The following is a 23,653-nucleotide window of genomic DNA, read 5'->3' as shown; positions in this document are numbered from 1 at the left end:
GGTTTCTCTCCAGTATGAATTCTCTGATGCAAAGTAAGTTTGGACTTTATCCCAAAGGCCTTCCCACATACAGTACATTCGTAAGGTTTTTCCACAGTATAAATTCTTTGATGTGTTATGAGTTTTGAATTGTAGTCAAAAGCCTTCCCATACTCTTTACATTCATAATGAATCTTTCCAGGATGAATTCTCTGATGCACAGTAAGTTGTGTCTTCCTTGTGAAGGCCTTTCCACATTCACTACACTCATAAGGTTTCTCTCCAGTATGAATTCTCTGATGCACAGTAAGAGGTTGTTTCCTCCTGAAGGCCTTCCCACATACACTACATTCATAAGGTTTCTCTCCAGTATGAATTCTTTGATGTTGACTAAGTTCTGAGCTGTAGATGAAAGCCTTCCCACACTCCTTACATTCATAAAGTTTCTCTCCAGTATGAATTCTCTGATGTAAAGTAAGTTTTGACTTCATCCTGAAGGCTTTCCCACATGCACTACATTCATAAGGCTTCTCTCCAGAATGAATTCTCTGATGGAGAATAATTTCTGAATTGTAGATGAAAGCCTTCCCACACTCCTTACATTCATAACGTTTCACTCCAGTATGAATTCTCTGATGAACAGTAAGTTGTTTCTTACTCCTGAAGGCCTTCTTACATTCACTACATTCATAAAATTTCTCTCCAGTAAAGTCTTTGCTCCCTGAAAAGAAGAATACAGAGCTGAATAATCCTGCTTTTTCTTCCATTTCCCAAGGGACCGACTTGCTCAAAAGGTTTTAGAGCTATTCTCTTACCATCTCACTTGAGAGGACTAGTCTCAATACTCTTTCACTAAGGATCCCAGTTTATCTTATGTGAAAATAGGATGACTCAATATTAACATATAGATTAATTGACTTAGAATTAAATTACCTGGAAAGATTAATAAGATGAATTTATTTTATGGTAAATGGTTGACATTTGAGTGGAATACGGAAATGAAAGCGTACACTTAATAACTAGATGGCTGAGAAGTTGCAAAAGTAGCCTTAGGGCAGTGAGGTGGCACAGTGAAGAGAGTGCAGGGCCTAGAGTCAGGAAGACTAATCTTTCTGAGATCATATCAGGGCTCAGTGCCTTGCTGTCTGACCCCTAGCCAGGTCATTTAACTATATTTGCCTCAGTTTCCAGACCTTTAAAGTGACTTAGAGAAGGAAAAGGCAAACCCCTTCATTATCTCTGCCAAGAAAACACCAAATCAGGTAATAAAGAGTTGGACACAACCAAAAAATACTTGAACAATAAAAAGTGTATCCTTAAAATTTAAGGTGGAAATAGGAAGGGAAAATATTTAACAGAAAGTAAAAGGAGAATTGATGAGCTTAGCATGAGGAGAGATAGAGTAAACTGTAGTAAGAAAAAACATGAGGAAAGGTGGTCATATTGGACAACTATTGCCATAACTATCCATTAAAATCTAACATGTCTACTTTGTAAGGAATTAATTAAATTTGTAAGAGCAAGATCCAATTCCAAAAAGGGAAATGATCAAGATATTACAGGTATTATTCCCAAGGAAAAATATTAATAATTATGGGAAACAATAGTGAAGCTCTAGTAATCAAAGAAGTAAACCTCAGAACAGTTTGGAGGTATCAGCAAATACTCATTGGACTGGAAAAGATATTTAAAATAACAAATTTTGGAAGTCGTGGTAAAATTGGTACTTATTAAGCTACTGATGCCATTTTCCTGAAAAGCAAATTAAGCTTTAGATAAAACTTCACAACTATTGACCTAATGGTCCTACTACTAGATCTACATCCTCAAAATGTTACTGAAAGCATTCCTTTGAATGACATTTCTCAAAAATATTCACAATAGCTTTTTGTGAAATAGCAAAATATTCAAAATCTATAGGTCCAGTAATAGTGTTATAGCTAAACAAATCCTGTCATTGGAACATATTATTGTACCTTGATAAACATGATTTCATAGCATAAATAAAAAACCAGATGACATATAATATGATAGACTTACAGAAGGGGAAATAGGTTAGGATTAAATATTTTACAAAGTAACAGTAACAAAGAAACATAAGCATCAAGCAACAAGGAAGAAAGCATCAGAAAAGAACAAAAAAGCCAAAAGGGTGTGTTAATAGTTTAAATGATGTGCTTATTTTAAGAGGGAAAATGAATTCAGGCAACTAAGGCAGGAAAATGCCTGCTTAAAATAGGATAATCTTCAATGAACAGGACAGAAATAGCTAACCCACACTGAGGCAAACACTTTCCTTGAAAGTGGAAGTACATGTGAATAAAAAGATGCATAAAAAAGTAACTTCTTCAGCTAAAAAAATGACATTTTAAAGTCTCAGTTCTTCTCAACAGGCCTGAGAAGCTTTAATAAGACCACCTTGTTCAACATGTTAAAAGAGCTTTGACCTACAATGACCAAGAAAGGAGTATTTTACAATGACCCATCTCCCTGGTTTTTACGTAGTCACCTGAGCAGCTGCTTCTTAGAATATCTGCCTCTGGCATCCAAGATGCTTCCTTTCTTTCCAATTGGCAGATCACATCTGGTTTGGAAACTGCAAACCCTGTTTGTTGAAAATGAAAAAGTGCTAGACACAGGTATCTCAGAATTCAATCACAGAACAAAGAGATGAAATATTCCTATAAACTCTTTGTATAAAAGTGGGGGAATAAGGGGACAAAATTTATCTTCTATCATCCAAGGCACTGCATTTGCTAGCTGATTCTCTTTGTGATTATTTTTTCAACCAGGGCAGGCTCAATGGCCTAGTTGGAAGGAGAGGTAGGGGTTTTCTTTTTCTTTTTTTTTTTTTAATGTAGTAGAGATAGAAGGAGAACTTACATTTTTTTTTAAAAATAAACATCCATAAAACTTAATAAAAGAAATCAAAACTAGTGCAAACTCTCCTTGGGAAAAAAGTAAGCATGTACTTACAATATCACTAATGTGAAAATATGTTTAATAGGAATGTATATGTATAGCCTATATCAGATTGCGCACCATCTTAGGGAGGTAGGCAGGGAGGGAGAGGGAGAAAAATTTTAAACTCAAAAGCATATGGAAGCGATTGCTGCTAAATCGAAAGAAATTAGTAAGAAAAAAAAAAGAAATGTCAAAAAAGTAAGCATGCTAGGAAGACCCCAAGGATATTACAAAGGACCAATGAAAAATATTCTATTAAGTGGGAATAGGTTACAGAGTAGGACTAAGGAAAAATACTTCATTAGACTCTGCTTAGACAATGGGAACACTTCGTATATGATGAAACCTACATTGGAATTAAACAGAAAATATTGGATTTGCAGCAAAAATGAGGGGAAGATACATTCTCGAGAATAACAACAAATCAAGAAATCAGTTTCTAGGCACAGTAAGCAAAGACCTTTATCCTGGAAACAGGAAGCACAAGTACCATGTCTCTGAGCTACACAAGGATTAGGGAATATTTGTATGTCAAAGAATAACTGTTAAAATCTTGAAAGTCAACATCATATAGAACAGGACTGCAAAGGGGAAGCCATTCTTACCCAAAGACACCAAGTTTCTATAATTCTCCAGCATCACATCCCTGTATAGCTTTTTCTGGGATAGGTGCAAATGTATCCACTCCTCCCGGGTAAATTCCACAGCCACATCCTGGAATGTCACTGATACCTGAAGGACCAAAAATATTTGTGATTACCCAAGTATAACTCTAACTGTTATGAAGTTTCAATGTAACTTCCTTGTCAAGAGGAATTATTTCATTTGCTTATCTATAATCCAGTACGATGACTAGTGCATAACAGGCATTTTAGCAGAATTCCTCTCTCATTAGACTGTAAGCTCCTTGAGGGCAGTGGCCAGGTTTCCTTTTCTTTGCATCCTCACAAGAGTGGTTGCTTACTGCTGTTGTCAATGGATCCAATGACATCAATTTTAAATGTGTGTGGGTTTTTTTTTTTTAATTTGCTTTTTTCCTAGTGAACATGATTGTGCTCAATTTCCTGGAACCATACAAGCAAAGGTGAGCATGGGGGACTACCATCTCCTATTTGCAACACTATGGGAAAATGTTTTACAGCTGAAAAGGATGTTAAGAACCACTGCTTTCCAATTCATATATTTAGAAATAAAAGAGACTTGAGAGTTCAATTTGCTCATTTTACAAATTAGAGAAGTGAGAACCAGAGAGAGAAAGTACCTGCTGAAAGTCTAAATGGAGTAAATTACAGATCTGTACTTTGAACCCAGGTTTTCTCAATTTCAAATCCAGGAATATTTTCACTGTACCATGCTGCCATACCCTTTCTCTATAATGAGAACAAGGCCACAGGTGAGTTTGTACACAAAAAATATGAATAAGAACATGCTTTGGGGGCAGCAAATAATAGGAAATAATCTGAATTCTCACTAACAAAGAAGGATTACCAAAAAAAAAGACATATGGATACTATAGATTTATTATACAGTTTGAAATGACAAATATGAAGAAGTTTGAATAGCAAAGGAGATGTGAATTAACCTGAGACGACTTCTATGAAGTTAGGAAAAATGAAGTGAGCGTAATCAGAACACTGTGGCCAGTAATGCCAACATTTTAACAATGATCAACTGTAAAATACTTGGCTACTATGATCAATATAATCATGCATGAAAACTCCAAAGGATTAAAGATGAAAAATGAAGAGAGGAGGCAAGCTACCTAGCACAGTGGATAGAGCACTGGCCCGAGAATCAGGAGGACCCAAGTTCAAATCCGGCCTCAGACACTTGACACTTAATAGCTATGTGACCCCAGGCAAGTCACCTAACCACACTGCCTCAACAAAAAAAGAAAAGAAAAATGAAGAGATATCATCTCTAAAGGTGGATAAAGGATTTTTTTTCACTTTCTTTTATTTCAATGGCTGTTTAATTTTTTTGTTTTCTTGCAATGTGGCTAATACAGCAATGTTTTCTGTGTCTTCACATGCATAATGGGTACCTTATTGCTTGTCTTGTCAATGGGTAGGGAAGGGGATGGAGAAAGGGATAGAATATGGAATCCAAAATTTAAAAATGAATGTTAATTTTAGGGTAGGTGATGTTGGATAAATAGATTATAATCTATGGTATCTTTTAGCTCTAAATACATGATTCTCTGATGCCCATAATTTCTAGGGTTGTAGCATAGGACAAAGAAACTCATCCCACGGTCTCTGGCCTGAGATGTATTTCAGGAAAGCAGCAAGTGGCACTCACCTTCCCCGGCCTGGCTGTCAGGGCAGGAGCCATTCCCTCTCCCTCCAGGCTGTCCTCCTGGGGCAGAGCAGAGGCCACCGAAGGTAGAGCTGGGGAGGAAAGGAGAAGCAGGAGAATGAGGGGTCACGCTGGGGGCCTGCCATGCTCAGACCAGACATTCCCATTTCTCCACTGTGGGGAGATCAGGGAGTGGGGCAGGGTGGGAGGGGACCAGAAGGAAGAGGTCACTCCTCTCCTAAGGGGCCAGAAGGAAGTGGTCACTTCTCTCCTGGGGGGACAGAAGGAAGAGGTCACTCCTCTCCGGGGGGGCCAGAAGAAAGCGGTCACTTCTCTCCTGGGGGTCGGGGGGGGCCAGAAGAAAGCAGTCACTCCTCTCCTGGAAGGGGGCTCTCTCGGGGCCAGCATCTCCTGACCCTTTCAGCAGGGCAGGGCACGGGTCACCAGGGACATCGCAGCCCCCTCCAGGGACACAGAAGCACCAGGACTTCACGTCCCAGGGCTCTGCACAGGGAAGAGCTGAGGCCCGGAGGGGCAGGGCCTGGGGGAGGCGGCCCCGGGGACAGAGTGCGGGGCCTGGAGGCAGGAAGGCTCATCTTCTGCAGACACAATCTCAGCACCTGCTAGCTGGGTGACCCTGGGCAAGCCACTTAACCCTGGGGCCTCGGTCTCCTCGTCTGCCGAATGGGCTAAAGGGAAGGGCAAACCGCCACTCCAGCATCTTTGCCAAGGAGACCCCAACCGGGGTCACGGAGAGTGGACAGCCGCGGGACGACGCCCCCCACGGCCTCGTCCCCACCACGCCGCCCCCGCCCCCGCCCCCATTTCCACGCTGCCCACGCCCCCACGCCCCTGGAAGCTTCCCCCTCTGGTGGGCCCCCCGCCCCATATCCCAGGACTCCGGCCCCGCAGCCCGCCTCCGCCTCGGCGGGCCCCGCTTTCCGTGGCCGCTCACCCCGTTTCCGGTCAGCTCGGGGCAGAGAGGGAAACAGATACCCCCAAACGTGACAAAGGGGTCGGGGGGAGGAAATGACGTCAAAGGCACCGCCCAGCCTACCCCCTCGGAATTCGGAAGAGGCTCGCGGCTGAGCAAGGCCTTCTGGGAATCGTAGTCTGGAGGCTGTCGCGCTTTCTGTGCATGCCTGGGGCTCGGCTCCTCCCTGGCCACCAATGCACCGCGCCATCGCGCCCCCTCGTGGCGTCCCCCTGACCTGGGCAGTCTGTCACACACACGGGGAGGGGCGCTGTATTTGGGGAAGGCCGCCCAGGCCAGCCTGACGCCGCGCGAGGGTGGGCAGAGGCGGAAGGCCAGACAGCAGGAGGAGGGAGGGGCCCAGGTGGAGGCTTTTGTCCAGAGGCAGCGGGCCCCGGCATCCTCCTCGGGAGCCACAGGAGCAGCCTGGCCACAGCCGCGCACGAGGCATCGAGGCAGCCCGGGAGATCGGAGCCGCCCGACGGAGCTGGCGGCCTGGGAGAGGGCTGCAGGGCGGGGACGGCTTGGCCCCGGGAGGAGCCGCCGGACTGGCCAGCGGGGGGAGGGTGCACAGTGAAAACGGGCTACAGAGGAGGGCGATGGAGAGCGCCGAGGACTAGCCGTGGTTGTGCACGTGCGCTGTGCGCGCCGCAGAGCGGCTGAGCCTCTGGGACGAGATCCTTCCCAGGAATCGGCCACGAGGGACAGGAGGCTCCCAAAGTGAAATCAAGGGGAGGCCAAGGACAGCAGTGTCACTGAGGAAGAAAAACAGAAGCCGTCTGATGGATGCACTGATGGACAGCTTGCTCACCAGCCCAGGAGTTTCTTCACGGGCAGGACTGCCCAGTTTCCATCTCTTGATTTCTCCTCCAGCTGCAGACATAGCTCAGTGAGGAAGAGTAAATCTTTACAAGCTTGAGTAGCAAACAGGGGCACTCCCAGGGGACACTCACAAAACACCGCCCCTTTCTTAGGACCCACTGGAGCACCAGACCTCACAAGTCTCTCGTGTGACTACTCCAAGTCCAGAAATGCAGGAGGGAAATAAGCTGCTCCTGATTGGAACTACATGTGAACTGCAAAGCAAAGACCATTTATAGCTGTTGTTTGGAGAGTGTAGTGATTTCCAGAAACCACTTTGGACATAGGAAGTTTCAGTCTTGAAAAGGACAAAACAAAACAAAACCCCTCCCATCTCAAAACTATAAAACATGTATGTCCTCCCTTTCTGTTCCTCTGTGGGGGGGAGCAGGAGAACCCGTAAATATGATGCCCCTGGCCAAGTCCAGCCTTAGGTGTCCAAATTTTCCCCTTTCTCCTTCTCCAGAGAGGTCCCATCATTGACAGCAAACACTTGCTCAAAATTTAACAGAATTAGCTGATTTTTTTTCCTCCAGCCAAAACGCATTATAAAAGTGCACACAGCAAATAAACACAATGTAAAAGTAATGTCACTTCACCAAGCAGGATGAAGGGGAGAAGGAAGTGAAGTGGGAAGGAATTCACTCAGCTCCCAAAAGCAGCAGAACATCAACATCCAGTCCTGACACACTGTGCCCTAAGTGAGTCCGTAACTTGCACCAGCCTCCGACCCTGGATTACATTCAGTTTGGGGTAGCAGTTCCCTTTATTTGCTATCAGTTCTCCAAACAGCTCCCAAGCTCCTGCTCCCTCTACCCACTGCAGCTTCCAACTCCCACCATCCTTTGGCCCCTCCTTCTATCTGGGAAAACTATACTTGCTAATAGTCTTCTTAGTAATATGGGACTAGACATTCCCCATTCCCTCCCAACCATCACTTGGTGGGGGACAATAATTTAAAACAAACTTATAAACTTATATATGTCTACTTATATTCAGCAGTAAAAGTCTGCATAGCTGGCATATTTAATGATGACTACTTGACAGGGCCAACTCAATCTCTTGCTTTTCTGCCCCTGATCATTCCAGGGATGTTTGCTGCTGATGCTCAAGTCCTTTCTGCCTCCCCACCAATTTCAGTTCCCCCTCCACAGCTCCCTCTTGTGTGGGTGGACAGCCTGGTCTGTGGTAGCAGGGGATGGGAAGGAAGTGCAAAGGCCCAGGGCCTCTCCTTCATCTGGTCCACCATGGCCATTCCTCTGAATTTATCCTTCTTATTTATTTGTAATCGTTTTCTTTATATTTATTCTATATCTTACAGTGGTCAACACAGTCCACCTAAGGAGGTTTGTACGTGCTCCAAACCCTAATTATGGAATTTTTCAATTTAAAATTATACATTGGCAAGATATCAGGAGACACTCTGGTTTCCAGAGCTAAGGCCCAGCAAGCAAGCTGTGCCCCGAGCTTGGCAAAACAAGAATCCTTTGTGCTCACCCTCTGGCAAAATCCCATAATTGCTGTATTGCTTTGACCAGCACCGGGTGTTCCCTGAGCTCAGGCAAGCTCAGGACAAGCTTGGACAAGTACCCATGTTCCAGTCATAAAGCCCAACATGAATCAAACTTGTATCATTATGGCTGTTACCCCTCATTGTCAGGGCTACAGCTCACTGCCCAGCTGTTGGCATAAATATTGAGATTCCGCCCCCCTCCACTGCCTCAGGTTCCCCCTATTAGGGGCAGGGCACCAACACTTCTGTCTCATTCCCTCTTTCCTTTTAAGCCATTTCCCTCACTTTGAAATTGAACTTTTGTTTGATTCCTGACTCCCTTGCATTTAGCCTGCTCTGTTCAGCATATAGCCACTCACAGGTTAGAGGCCTGTTAGGTACAGTTGACACTTTTATTTTAGCAATTATTTTTCCTTCTCCCTCGATGAACAAAAAAGACAAGAAAAATAAAATTTTCATATCATATATTATCCAAAAAAATAAATTTCCATATTGGTCACATCCAAAAATCTAAATCTCATTCTGTATTTTAAATCCATCACCCCTGTAGAAAGAGATGAGGACCAATCTTATCTTCAGTCCTCTTGAATCATGGTTTAGCTAGGACAATAATTTATAAAGCAGTTGTCCATCTCTTCGAGTGTAGGTAACCTCCACACAGGTGCAGACCAAAACAGACACACAGGCAGTCTTTGCTCTTTCCAACACATTCTCTATACAATGAACAATCTGATATTCCTAAATCACAGATCAGACCATACCATTCTATTCCAAGGATTCAGCAGTTTTCTTACAGACTCTGGGATAAAATATGAACCCCTTTGTTAAAGCCCACCAGGGATCTTTACAAGCTGATTACATATTGCTTGCCCTGCAGAAACATGGGAAGATGCCTCAAAACACTGAAGAGGGGCTGGAAGAGAGCAGCAGCTCTAGAAACTGAGACTGCTGGAACACTTGTGGTTGAGAGGATGGGAGTGCTGGAACAATGGGTTTGTAAGTAGTGATTTGTAGCTCATTGTCAATTCTCTGAGAGAGAAAAGACCAGGTGACTCAATGCCAGGATTGGTCAAGTAGTTGCAGAGCCAACTTCTGGCTGTGTGCATTAGTCCACCAAACCTCCTATTGCCCTAGAGCTCAAGCCTGGACCTCTACAAATTGACCCCCATTGGATTTTGCACCCATCTGGCTAGAAATGGCAGATTATTGGGGAATAGAAAGGCAGACAGAAATCTTCGGATTTTCCCCTGTTACAGAAAGGCTCAAGTCGAGGAGTTCAATAATCTGGTTCATGTTGTAGGTGCTTCCAAATAGTTTTTAATCATTTAAATTAAAAAATTACTCATTTTGAACATTCTTTTCAACATTTTGAGTTCCAAAATTCTTTCCAGGCCCTCCCCCACCCATTGAAAAGGCAAGAAATATATCAAACGTGAAATCATACAAAAAATTTCTATACCAACCACATACAAAAATACGTAAGAAAATGAAAAAGAATTATACTTGAATTTACACTGAGTCCATCAGTTTGCTTTTTGGAGGTGGACAGTATGTTTCATCACGAGTCCTTAAGTCCTGAACAACTGATCATCATTACAATACTGCTATTACTGTTTACAATGACCACCTGGTTCTGCTCCCTTCATTCTATACCAATTCATAAAGATCTTCATAGGTTTTTCTGAAACCATCCCCCTCATTACGCTGTTGTTGCTTAGCGGTTCAGTGGGGTCCCTGATCCCATTTGGGGATTATCTTGGCAAACAAAATAGAGTGATTTTGCAATTTCCTTCTCCAGTGTATTAAAGCGAACAGAACTTAAATGGCTTGTCTAGAGTCAATGAGCTAAAAAGTGTCTGAAGCTGTATTTGAACTCAGGTTTTACTGACTCCAGGCACAGTGTTCTATCCACTAATCCATCTAGCTACCATCTATTGTTTCTGACAGCAAAACAGTAGCCATTACAACCATGAACCACAACTTACCAGCCACTCCCCAAATGAGGAACATCCCCTCAACTTCCAATATTTTGTTGCCACAAAAAGAGCAGCTGTAACTATTTTTGTACATATAGATCCTTTTCCTTTGATCTCTTTGGCATATAGACCAACTAGTGTTATAGCTGGGTAAAAGGGAAGGCACAGTTTTACAGGTTTCGGGGCATAGTTCTGAAACGTTCATCCAAATGACTGGGATAGTTCTCAACTCTACATCAGTGTCCGTATTTTTCCATATCCCCTCCAGAATCGGTCATTTTCTTTATCTATCTTCTTATTATGTTGACCAATCTGATAGGTGTGAGGGAGTACCTCCCAGTTATTTTCATTTGCATTTCTCTAATCAATAGTGATTTGGGGCATTTTTTCCTAAGACAATTGTTAGCTCTGATTTCTTCTTCTGAAAACTCCCTGTTCATATCCTTTGAGCACAATCAAAATCTCACCCTTCTTTTCATATGTCACTGAGTAGATGCCAAGGCCCATAGCTACCTTAAAAGACTATTATTAGTTACTACTGCTGTTGACTGGCACGTCACTAATTCCTTCGCTTTGATATTCAGAACACGAGGCAGAAATCATACAGCATCGATATCTGCTAAAGACCCTTACCAGGCTATTAAAAAATTGATGAGATTCCAAATGTTCCTAGATCAGTAGCTACCCGCATGAATATGAGCAGAAGCAGCACCAGCAACATGAGGAACACAGCTCAGATTATGATACATTCCTCAAGCACCGTCAATAAGTATTTATCATATATCAGGCTCATCTGATAGCCGAGAGGTCATCCATATGCCTAGTGCGTGCATCTGCCCAGGGATCAAAGTTAACATCAAGGCTCTCCCAATAACCACCACTCACTCAGTATCCTCTGGCTCAACCATGAAATCCTCTCCATACCAGAAGGCTCACGGAGGATAACATTAATCTTTCTCCCCTTAGAGGGCTCTGCAGAGGGGAGGGATATTTCCTTCCCTGAGGGCCAAATAAGGACTTTAGAACTTCATATACAGACTCAGAATCATAGACACAGCTATGGGATCCTCGCACACACCTTACATTCTTAAAGGTTATACAGAGTATGAATTCTCTGACAGACATCGGAAGATTATCCTCAGTCAAAACGCCCTCCCACATGTATTACCTTACTCATTAAGTTTCTCTCCAGAACAGATTCGTTGATGCTGAGTAAGTTGTGTCCTCATTCATTACATACATAAGGTCTCGCTCCAATCTCAATGGTCTGATAACTAAGTTCTAAAATCAGGAGAAAGGCATGCCCAACATTCATAAAGTTTCTCTTCAGTATGAACTCTGTGATGTCCAGTAAGTTCTGAGTTGTAGCAGAAGGCCTTCCCACACTCCTCATATTCATAAAGAATCTTCCCAGAATGAATTTTTAATGCACAGCAAATAGTCTTACCCCTGAAGGCCTTTCCAAATTCACTATATTCGTAAGTTTTCTATCCTGAATAAATGTTCAGATGTACAGTAAGTTGTGGCCTCCTCCTGAATGCCTTTCCATATCTGTAAGGACCTGCACCAGTATGAATTCTCTGATGTTCAATAAAATCTAAGTTACGATGGTCTTTCCCCTCCCCTTTATATTCATTAGGAATCTCTCAAGTATGAGTTCTCTGATGGACATAAAGTTGTGCACTGCGTATAAAAGCCTTCCCACATGCACTACATTCATAAGGTTTCTCTCCAGTATGAATTCTCTGATGCATATGGAGGTTTTCCTTCCTCGAGAAGGCCTTCCCACATTCCCTGCATTCATAAGGTTTCTCTCCAGTATGAATTCTCTGATGCACAGTAAGATTTGGCTTCCTGCTGAAGACCTTTCCACACTCACCACATCCATAAGGTTTCTCTCCAGTATGAATTCTCTGATGCACAGTAAGTTGTGTCTTACTCCTAAAGGCCTTCCCACATTCACATTTGTAAGGTTTCTGTCTGGTATGAATTCCCTGGTGCACAGTAAGTTGCGTCTTTCTCCTGAAGGCCTTCCCACATTCACTACATTCATAAGGTTTCTCTCCAGTATGAATTCTCAGATGCACATTTAGACGCGGTTTCCTCCTGAACTTCTTCCCACATACATTACACTCATAAGGTTTCTCTCCAGTATGAATTCTCTGATGTACAGTAATATCTGCCTTACTTCTAAAGGACTTTCCACACTCACTACATTCATAAGGTTTCTCTCCAGTATGAATTATCTGATGCAGAGTAAGTTGTGTCTTACTCCTGAAGGCCAACTCGCATTCGTTACATTCATATGGTTTCTCTCCAGTATGAATTCTCTGATGAAAAATAATATGTGCCTTACTCTTGAAGGCCATCCTGCATTCACTACATTCATAAGGTGTGTCTCCAGTATGAATTCGCTGATGCACAGCAAGACTTGACTTCTTACTGAAGGCCTTCCCACATTCACTACATTCGTAAGGTTTCTCTCCAGTGTGAATTCTCTGATGTAGACGAAGTTCTGAGTTGTAGATGAAAGCCCTCCCACACTCTTTGCATGCATAAAGAATCTTTCCAGTATGAATACTCTGATGCACAGTAAGTTGTGTCTTATTCCTGAAGGCCTTCCCACATTCACCACATTCATAGTATTTCTCTCCAGTAAATCCTTTGTTCCCTGAAAGTAAGGATAAAGGCCTGATTAACTCTTAATTTTCTTCCATTTCCCAAGGCTCCTACTTCCTCCAGAGGTTTGAGAGAGATTCTTGTGTGTTCCCACTTGAGAAGACTAGTCTCACTACTCTTTCACTAAGGATCCCAATTTACCTTATATGAAAATATGAGGACTCAAAATTAACATATAAATGAATTGACTTAGAATGAAATTACCTGGAAAGATTAATAAGATGAATTTATTTTAAGGTAAATGGTTGACATTTGAGTGGAATAAGGAAATGAAAGTGTATCCTTAATAACTAGATAGCTGAGAGGTTTCAAAAGTAGCCTTAAGGCAGCTAGGTGGCACAGTGGAGAGAGTGCGGGGCCCAGAGTCAGGTAGACTAACCTCTCTGAGATCATCTCAGGATTCAGTGCCTAGCTGTGTGACCCTTAGCAGGTCATTTAACCATGTTTACCTCAGTTTCCAGACATAAAAGCCAAACCACTCCATTATCTCTGCCAAGAAAACCCCTAATTAGGTCATAAAGAGTTGGAGACAACCAAAAAATGATTAAACAACCAAAAATGCATCCTTAACATTTAAAGTAGAAATGGGAAGGGAAAACACTGAGTAGAAATAAAAGGAGAATTGATAAGCTTAGCATGAGGAAACTAAGAGTAATTTGTAGAACAGAAAAAACTTGAGGAAAGAGTCATATTGGAGAATTTTTGCCATAAAGATCAGTTAAAAATCCAACATATCTACTGTGGAAGGAATGGATTAAATTTGTAAGACTAGGATCCAGTTTCAAAAAGATGAATAATGAAGACACACAGACATTACTCACAAGGCAAAATATGAATAACTACCTGAAACAATACTGAAACTCTAGTAATCAAAGAAGTAAAACTCAAACAATTTGAAGATATCACCAAATACTCATCAGACAGGAAAAGACAAATAAAAAATTTTCGAAGTTATGCTGAAATAAGTACTTATTAAACTGCTGATGCCATTTTCCTGAAAAGCAACAAAGTACCTTAAGCTTTAGCTAAAACTTCATAACTAATAACCCAATGGTTCTTCTACTAGGTCTACATACTCAAAATGTTACTGAAAGCAAAGACATTTCTCAAAAATATTCACCATATACCACATCACACCTATCAGATTGGCCAACATGACAAAACAGGAAAATGATAAATGTTGGAGAAGATGTGGGAAAATTGGAACACTAATGCATTGTTGGTGGAGTTGTGAAATGATCCAACCATTTTGGAGAGTAATTTGGAACTATGCCCAAAGGGCTATAAAAATGTGCATACCCTCTGACCCAGCAATACCACTTCCGAGGGCTGTATCCCAAAGAGATCATACAAATGGGAAAAGAACCCACATGTGCAAAAATATTCATAGCAGCTTTTTTGTGGTGGCAAAGAATTGGAAATTGAGAGGATGCCCATCAATTGGGGAATGGCTAAGCAAGTTGTGGTATATGAATGTAATGGAATACTATTGTGCTATAAGAAATGATAAACAGGCTGACTTCAGAAAAACCTGGAAAGACTTACATGGTCTGATGCTAAGTGAAGTAAGCAGAACCAAGAGAACATTGTACACAGTAACAGCCACGTTGTGTGATGACTAATATTGATAAACTTAACCCTTCCCAGCAATACAAGGTTCTAAGACATCTCCAAAGGCCTCATGATGGAAAATGCTATCCACATCCAAAGAAAGAACTATGGAGTTTGAATTGCTATTTTTTTCTCTTGAGTTTTGTTTCCTCTTTCTGGTGGTTCCTGCTATTGGTTCTAATTTTTACTTACAACATCACCAATGTGAAAATATGTTTAATAGGAATGTAAATGTATAGCCTATATCAGATTGTGTGCCATCTTGGGGACGGTGGTGGGGAGGAAGGGGGAGAAAAATTATAAACTCAAAAGCATATGGAAGTGATTGTTGATAAATCAAAATAAATTAATAAAAAAAATATTCACCATAGGTGGCGCAGTGGATAGAACACTGGCCCTGGAGTCAGGAGGACCTGAGTTCACATCCAGCCTCAGACACTTGACACTTACTAGCTGTGTGACCCTGGGCAAGTCACTCAACTCCACACACACACACACACACACACATATTCACAATAGCTTTTTGTGAAATAGCAAATTCTATAGGTCTAATGATGGTGTCATGGCTAAACAAATCCTGTCATAGGAATGTATTATTCTGCCGTGATAAACATAATTTCAAAGCATAAAGAAAAACAAGATGACATATAACATGATAGGCTGACAGAAGGAGAATTAGGTTAGGATTAAATATTTTATAAGGTAACAGCAGCAGAGAAACATAAGCATCAAGCAAAAGAGAAGAAATATCCGAAGAGAACAAAAAAGTCAAAAGGGCATATTGTTAATAGAGTAAATGATGTGTTTACTTTAAGAGGGAGAATGTATTCATGCAACTGAGGCAGGAGAATGCCTGCTTAAAATAGGATAATCTTCAACGAACAGGACAGAAATACCTATCCCACACTGAAGCAACCACTTGTTTGGAAAGTGTAGGTCCATGTGAGTAAAGAAATGCATAAAAAAGTAACTTCTTGAATAAAAAAAATGACATTTTAAAGTCTCCACTCTTCTCAATAGGCCTGAGATGCTTTGATAAGACCACTTTGTTCAACATTTTATAAGAGCTTTGACCTACAATGACCAACAGAGCAGTATTTTCCAATGACAGTCACCTGGACAGCTGCTTCTTGGAATATCTGCCTCTGGCATCCAAGTTGCTTCCTTTCTTTCCAACTGGTAGATGACATGTGGTTTGGAAACAGCAAATCCTGTCAGTTGAAAATGAAAAAGTGCTAGGTACAGTCATCTCAGAATTCAATCACAGAACAGAGAGATAAAATACTCCTCTCAACTCTTTGTATAAAAATGGGGGAAGGAAGGGAAAAAATTTACTTTCCACCATCTAAAGCACTGTCCTTGTTAGCTGATTTTGTCTGTGATTATTTTTTTTTCAACAAGGGAGGGCTTAAAAGCCTAGATGGAAGGAGAGGCAGGATTTGTTTTCTTTTCTTTTGTTTTTCTGTAGTAGGGAGGGAAGGAGAACTTACTTTTTTTTTTAAATAAGCATCCATAAAACTTAATCAAAGACTTCAAAACTAGTTCAAACTCTCCTTGGGAAAAAAGTAAGCATGCTAGGAAAATCCCAAAGATAGTACAAAGGACGAATGAACAATATTCTATTACGTGGGAATGGGTTAGAGTAGGACTAAGGAAAAATAGTACATTAGTCTCTGCATAGACAATGGCAACACTTTGTATATGATGAAACCTACACTGGGATTAAACAAAGTCTTGGATTTGAAGCAAAAGAGAAGGGAAGATACATTCTCAAGGATAACAAATCAATAAATCAATTTCCAAGCATAGTAAGCAAAGACTTTTATCCTGGAAACAGGAATCATGAGTACGGCCTCCTGGCCTACTCAAGGACTAGGGAATATCTTCTTCTGTATGCCAAGAAATACAAATCTTAAAATCCTGAAAGTCAACATCATATATACCAGGACTACAAAGGGGAAGCCGGTCTTACCCAAAGACACCAAGTTCCTATAGTTCTCCAGCATCACATCCCTGTATAACTTTTTCTGAGATGGGTGCAAATGTTTCCACTCCTCCAAAGAGAATTCCACAACCACATCCTGGAATGTCACTGATACCTGAAAGACCAAAAGTATTTGTACTTATGCAGGTATAACTCTAATTGTTATGAAGTTTCAATATAACTTCCTTGTCAATAGGAATTATTTCAGTTGCTTATCTATAATCCAGTACAATGACTATGGCATTAACAGCCACTTCAGTAAAATTCCCCTCTCATTGGACTGTAAGCTTCTTGAGGGCTGTGGCCAGGTTTGCTTTCTTTGTATCCTCACAACTTTGCAGACAGGTTGCTTACGGATCCAATGACATCCATTTTAAATGTATGTGGGTTTTGTTTTTTTTTTGCTTTTTTCATAGTGAACATGATTGTGTTCAATGCTCCTGGAACCATAAGAGCAAAGGTAAGCGTGGGGGACTACCATCTCCTATCTGCAACATTGTGGGAAAATGTTTTGCAGCTGAAAAGGATGTTAAAGGACCATTGCTTTCCAATTCATATATTTAGAACTGAAAGAGACTTGACAATCCAACTTTCTCATTTTACAAATTAGGGAAGTGAGGCCCAGAGAGAGAAAGTAACCTGCTGAAGCACTCCAAATCCAGAGACATTTTCATTACCATGCTGTCATACCCTTTTTCTATAACCTGAACAAGGCCACAGGTGAGTTTATACACAAAAGCATTCATAAGAGCACACCTGGGGGACAGCAAAGAACTGGAAACAATCTGAATTCTCACCAGCAAAGAAGAATTACCAAAAAATGGCATATGGATTTATTATACAGTTTCAAATGACAAATACAAAGAATTTTGAATAGCAATGGAAATGTAAATTAACTGATACAACGTAAAATAAGCAGAGCCAACAGAACATTATACACAAAGACTACAAAAAATATATCTTCTAAAAAGAAAAAGATGCTGAACTCTGAGTAATTTGAAAAAATGTTACTGTTTGTAACAGCAGACAAGATGGAGACCACTAGAGAAGGGCATGTTTTCTGAATTATCTGGAAGAGTCACTATGATTGGTATTTTTATGTAACTCTGTTTCTTTGCTATAAAGAAAGGTGAGGGAAAGAAAACTTTTTCCACAAATGACTGTGGTAAATACCAAAAAGCACTGCAGGAAAAAAAAAAATAAAACAGTCTTTTCTAATTGCTCACTAACCAACTCATTAAGAAAGTATTCTAGGAATGTGCCAGAGTTGGAAGTCACTGGCCTAGGCTTTGCAGAATCCACTGCCTCTTTTTTCAGACTGGGCACAAGACCCCTCTCCAGTTCTGTGGCACCAACCCTATTCTCCAAGGACCTGTAGGGATACCTGAGAACGGCTAAGCAATCAAACACATGGCACACTCCTTTCAGAACAACTGGATCTTGTCTATCTCCCTTTACCTTGAGCATCCACTTCTCGTTGCCAACCTGGGGGCTCTCAATCCCACTTCAAAGATCTTCATTTTCCAAAGAAAAAACTAAAGCCAAGCAAGAGATGACTTGTTTAGCTTTCTCTCAGGCATCCCTCCTTACGGTCATCCCATCCACCCCTAAACATGGTCCGCACTATTCTTTGATCTCTTGCTTGCCTCCAAACTAACTTTTTTCATCTTTTTTTTTTTTTGGTAACATTTATCACCGGATACCAATCACCTGAATCAGATCTTTGGGGGCTTTGGTGTCTTTCCACTGATTTTTTTACCTAGTGCTATTTCTTTTTTATTCCTCTTCAGTTAATAGTACTTAAAGCCATTTTTATTATCAAGATTAGTTAGGCTTCCAATTAATCAGCTATTAACAATTACAGCTGAGTCTCAATTACAAGCCTTGTGACACACAGTCTGGTGTTCTTTTCTTTTTACTTTGCAGCCTCTTACTCTTTAATTCAATTCATGTTAATGTAGCAGTTCCCCAAAAAGTAGATTTGAATCAAGGGCTCAGTCTTAAACTTCTAGTATACATTAGATAAAAAGATATGAACTATTGGGGTACTAGAAGGATCACTCACACCAAAAAGGATTCTTCTTAACCATCCTCCTTGAGTCCCAGGAAACAGGGATACTCTTGACAAAAATCTATTTTCTAGCACTCCTACTTCCCCCACCACCCTGGGAAAGAAAGATGAATAAAATCCATGCAATGAATACATACACACACACACACACACACACACACACACACACACACACACACACGAGTTCTTAAATATTTCAAGTTTGTCTCCTCCTTCACTCTTTAATTTCCTTCCATTATTACATGCAAAAACAACTTTAAATATTCATTAAAAATTTTTTTTCAATTCTAAATTCCCTTTAAACACTGCCTCTTCAATAGTTCTTTCTCCAAAAGTAGAAAGCATTTCCCCCCATAAATCCTCTGGAATTGCACTGGATCATTGATTGCTAAGTCATTCACAGCTGATTATTTTATAATATTGCATTTACTTTGTAGGATATTCTCCTAGTTTTGCTCATTTCACTTTGCATCAGTTCGTGTGAATCTTTCCCAACACAATGGTATTCCATTACAATTCTATATCACAGTTGTTCTGCTTTTTCACAATTGATGGGCATTCTCTCAATTTCCAATTCTTTGACACCACAAGAAGAGCTGCAATAAATATTTGTGCACATACAGGTCCTTCTCATTGTTGTTTTTATCTCTTTGGAATACCGCCCTAGTAGTGATATTGCTGGAACAAAGGGTATGTATGCACAGTTTCATACCACCTCGGGCATATTTTTAAATAAACATTCACAATGTAAACAAGGAAATCATACTATACTGAAAGAAACTACTGATGACAAACCAGTATCAATACTAAATGTTTATGCTCCAAATCTCTTACCATATAAACTTATACAAGAAAAATGAGCATGTCATAATTGAACATGTCAGTCACAAAAACAACAGAAATCATGTGTTTATATAATGGCCAAAGAAAAAGCTACTGACAAAATACAACAGCCATTGCTATAAAAAACACTGGAAAATACAGGAATACAAGGAGCTTTTCTTTAAATAAATAGTATCTCTCAAAAACCAAGAGCAAGCATTATCTCTAATGGGGACAAACTAGAAGGTTCCCTAAAAGATCAGGGGTGAAGCAAGGATGGCCATTATCAACACATTTACTCAATATTGTACTAGAAATGCTAACTGTAGTAATACAACAAGAAAAAAAACCCTCAAGGAATAAGGCAAAAAACAATACAGAAGTATCATACTTTGCAGGTGATGTGATGGTATACTTAAGGGAACCCTAGATAAGTAACTAAAAAACTAGTTGTAATAATGAAGAACTTTACCAAAGTTGCAAGATATAAAATGAATCCACATAAACCTTCAGCATTACTATATATTTCCAACACACTCCAGCAGCAAAAGATAGAAAGAAGAATTCCATTTAAAATAACAGAGCCAGTGCAAAATACATGGGAGTCTATCTGCCCAGACCCACCCAGGAACTATATAAACATTATTACAAAACACTTTTCACACAAATAAAGACAGATATAAACAATTAGAGAAATATTAATTACTCCTGGGTAAGCTGATCCAGTATAACGAAAATGAAAATTCTACCTAAATTAATACACTTATTCTGTACTTTACCAATGAAACTACCAAAAAAATTTTTGCAGAGCTAGAAAAAATAATAAATATTATCAGGAAAAACAAAAAGTCAAGAACATCAAGGGAATAAAAAAAAAAACGTGTGAAGGAAGGGAACCTAGCATAACAAATTTCAAACTATATTAAAAGGAGTAATCATCAAAACCATCTGGGAAGGGCTGAGAAATTCAAGGGTTGATCAACGAACGATATTAGGTACACAACATACAGAAGTAAAGACCCTAACAATCTAGTGTTTGATAAACCCAAAGATCCAAGCTTGTCAGGTAAGAAGTCTCCATTTCACAAAACTTGCTGGCAAAACTACTAAACACTCAGGCAAAAACAGGCATGGACCAATATCTCAAGTCATATACCAAGATAAAATCAAAATGAGTACATGATTTAGACATACAAGGTGGTATCATAAGCAAAGTAGGCAAGCATGAAAAATGTCCCTGTTAGATCTATGGAAAAGAATTATCACTAAATAAGAGATACAGAGGATCACAGGATGTAAAATGCATAATTTTGATTAAATGAAATTTAAAAGTTTTTGCCAAAATAAAACCAATGTAGCCAAAATAAGAAGGCAATCAGGAAAATGGAAAAAGGTTCTACAGCAAAGTTTTTCTGATAAAGGACTCATTTCTCAAATATATAGGAAACTGAGATAAATATATAAAACTCAGATCTATTTAGCAATTAAAAAACAGGCAAGGGATATAAAGAGGCAGTTTTCAGAAGTTAAAGTCATCAATAGTCTTATGAAAAAATACTTGAAATCACTAATAATTAGAGAAATGCAAGTAAAAACAACTCAGAGACAACACTTCACAACTATCAGATTGCCTAATCTGACAGAAAAGGGAAATGATAAATACTGGAAGGGATATGGGGAAAATAGGGACGCTAGTGCACTATTAGTGGAGTTGTGAACTGTTCCAACCATTCTTGGAATACAATTTGGAACCATGCCCAAAAGGCTATAAGAGTGTGCATACCCTTTGACTTAGCAATCCCTCTATTATGTCTTTATCCCAAAGAGATCAAAGACAAAGGGAAACGACCTACATGCACAAAAATATATAGAGCAGCTTTATTTGTGGTGGCAAAGAATTAGAAATTGAGCAGATGTGAGGGAATCATTTAAGATTGCAGGGAAGAACTCCTAGGACTTTGGGTAATTCCAGGAACTGACCCCTTTCTGAAATAATAGTAAGTGAAATTTGAGGGAATTCAGGGGATTAGGACAGCAAATGGTTAATTGTGGGAATTGAGTGAACCACACTGACTCCATCTTGTGTCTGAATTCTGGAGCTAGCTTAATTTCCATCCAGTTTTTGGTTTTTCTATTCCAATTGCTGTCTTGTGAGAAAACTTCATTCATCAGTGGCAATTCAAAAACCTTATCTCATCGTTTGACCCAAGCTCTTCCTGGCTGGTAATCTGGACTACCTCTCCTTGCTGCTTAGAGCCCCTTAATCAAGAACTTACATGATGCTGATCAGAATCCCAGTCAGATCCAAAGAGTGATGTAAGGAGATTCTCACAGTCTTACTTCTCAAGCAATTCATATGTCTTATCTGAAAACTGGCCCCATGTTCCTTTAATTGTTTACAAACACCTGGGGGAAACAGAACATCTCTTTTTCTGATTTCAGGCCACTGCACCTGGTCATCTCCCTTTCCCAACTTGTAAAGTTCCTAATCTTTCAACCAATTAGAAATCAGATTACCTCATGGTGTAATTTTCCTTTTAATTAACTGACCTTATTTGATTAATTGTTTTTAAAAGTCTATCTCCCCCTGTATTCAGGGTCCAGGCATAATGTGAGGAGGTCTGGTCCTGGTTTCTTCAAAAAACTAACATACACTGCTTAATGAATCACTATGTTCAGAAGGTCAAACCACTGTTTCCTTGGTCATTCATCTTTCACCCACCACAGATGCCCATCAGTTGGAGAATGGCTGAACAACGTGTTGGATATGATTGTGAGGGAATACTATTGTATACCAAGAAATGACAATGGTGAGGGAGGCTCCGAAACGCTTGAGAATACTTTGATAAACTGAGGCAAAGTGAAATGAGCAGAATCAGAACACTGTGGCCAGTAAAGCCAATATTGTAACAATGATCAACTGTGAAAGACTTGGCTACTTTGTACAACACAATGATGCATGAAAATTCCAAAGGATTCAAGATGAAAAATGAAGAGAGAACTGATGAATTGTAAAGGCAGATAAACGATTTTTTTTTCACTTTTTAAAATTCTAATGTCTTTTTAATTCTTTTTCCAATGTGGCTAATATAGCAATGTTTTCTGTCTTCACATACATAATGAGTATCTTGTTGCTTGCCTTGTCAATGGGTAGGGAAGGGGCTGGAAAAAGGGATAGAATACGGAATCTAAAATTTAAAAATGAATGTAAATTTTAGGGTAGGTGGTGTTGGATAAATAGATTATAATCTATGGTATCTTTTAGCTCTAAATACATGATTCTCTGATGCCCATAATTTCTAGGGTTGTAGCACAGGACAAAGAAACCCATCTCCCAGTCTCTGGCCTGAGATGCTATTTCAGGAAAGCAGTAAGTGGCACTCACCTCCCCCGGCCTGGCTGTCAGGACAGGAGCCATTCCCTTTTCCTCCAGGCTGTTCTCCTGGGGCAGAGCAGAGGCCACCGAAGGTAGAGCTGGGGAGGAAAGGAGAAGCAGGAGAATGAGGGGTCACGCTGGGGGGGTCTGCCCTGCTCAGACCAGACATTGTCACTTCTCCACTGTGGGGAGATCAGGGAGGGGGGCAGGGGTTGGGGGCAGGGGTGGGAGGGGGCCAGAAGGAATTGGTCACTCCTCTCCTGGGGGGGCCATAAGGAAGCGTTCACTTCTCTCCTGGGGGGATGGGCCCAGAAGGAAGAGGTCACTCCTCTCCTGGGGGGAGGGGTGGGAGGGGGCCAGAAGGAAGTGGTCATTTCTCTCCTGGGGGGGCCAGAAGGAAGCGGTCACTCCTTTCGGGGGGGGGGCTGTCTCGGGGCCAGCATCTCCTGACCCTTTCAGCAGGGCAGGGCACGGGTCACCAGGGACATCGCAGCCCCCTCCAGGGACATCGCAGCCCCATCCAGGGACACAGAAGAACCAGGACTT

The 23,653-nt window shown here is 40.7% G+C and overlaps 2 protein-coding genes and 1 pseudogene across 2 annotated transcripts in view; 1 reads left to right on the top strand and 2 right to left on the bottom strand.

Moving 5' to 3' along the window:
- The window catches only part of LOC114040635 (zinc finger protein 585B-like), an 8,902-nt gene extending 2,477 nt beyond the window's left edge, over positions 1-6,425 (bottom strand). Inside the window, exons 1-5 of the mRNA XM_027858748.1 lie at positions 6,197-6,425; positions 5,245-5,333; positions 3,549-3,675; positions 2,489-2,584; positions 1-700 (exon numbers count right to left, since the gene is read on the bottom strand). The exon at positions 1-700 is cut by the window's left edge and continues 2,477 nt beyond it. Of these exons, the coding sequence (XP_027714549.1) occupies positions 1-700; positions 2,489-2,584; positions 3,549-3,675; positions 5,245-5,333; positions 6,197-6,425 (1,241 nt within the window). The remainder of the gene's footprint in view (positions 701-2,488; positions 2,585-3,548; positions 3,676-5,244; positions 5,334-6,196) is intronic.
- The window catches only part of LOC114040637, a 115,098-nt pseudogene that overhangs the window by 69,875 nt on the left and 21,570 nt on the right, over positions 1-23,653 (top strand).
- On the bottom strand, positions 10,947-23,289 carry LOC114040636 (zinc finger protein 565-like). The gene is made up of 4 exons (XM_027858749.1): positions 23,117-23,289; positions 16,827-16,953; positions 15,970-16,065; positions 10,947-13,235 (listed from the first exon to the last, which is right to left on the bottom strand). The coding sequence occupies exons 1-4, from the start codon at positions 23,147-23,149 to the stop codon at positions 12,211-12,213; spliced, it is 1,281 nt and encodes a 426-aa protein (XP_027714550.1). The 5' UTR covers positions 23,150-23,289; the 3' UTR covers positions 10,947-12,210.

Source organism: Vombatus ursinus, unplaced genomic scaffold (genome assembly GCF_900497805.2).
Source record: "Vombatus ursinus unplaced genomic scaffold, bare-nosed wombat genome assembly UNPS02013930.1, whole genome shotgun sequence".
Classification (NCBI taxonomy): domain Eukaryota; kingdom Metazoa; phylum Chordata; class Mammalia; order Diprotodontia; family Vombatidae; genus Vombatus; species Vombatus ursinus.
The sequence above is the reverse complement of the archived record's forward strand: the minus strand, read 5'-3'. Positions and strand labels throughout refer to the sequence as shown.

Bases quoted from the DNA above. Each gene is read 5' to 3' on its own strand.
- LOC114040636 (XM_027858749.1), bottom strand. From the start codon at position 23,149: ATGGCTCCTGTCCTGACAGCCAGGCCGGGGGAG. The intron at 16,066-16,826 runs GTAAGACCGGCT...TTCAACTGACAG, and splicing joins TAGGAACTTGGTGTCTTTGG to GATTTGCTGTTTCCAAACCA. The intron at 13,236-15,969 runs GTGACTGTCATT...CCTTACTTTCAG, and splicing joins TCCAAGAAGCAGCTGTCCAG to GGAACAAAGGATTTACTGGA.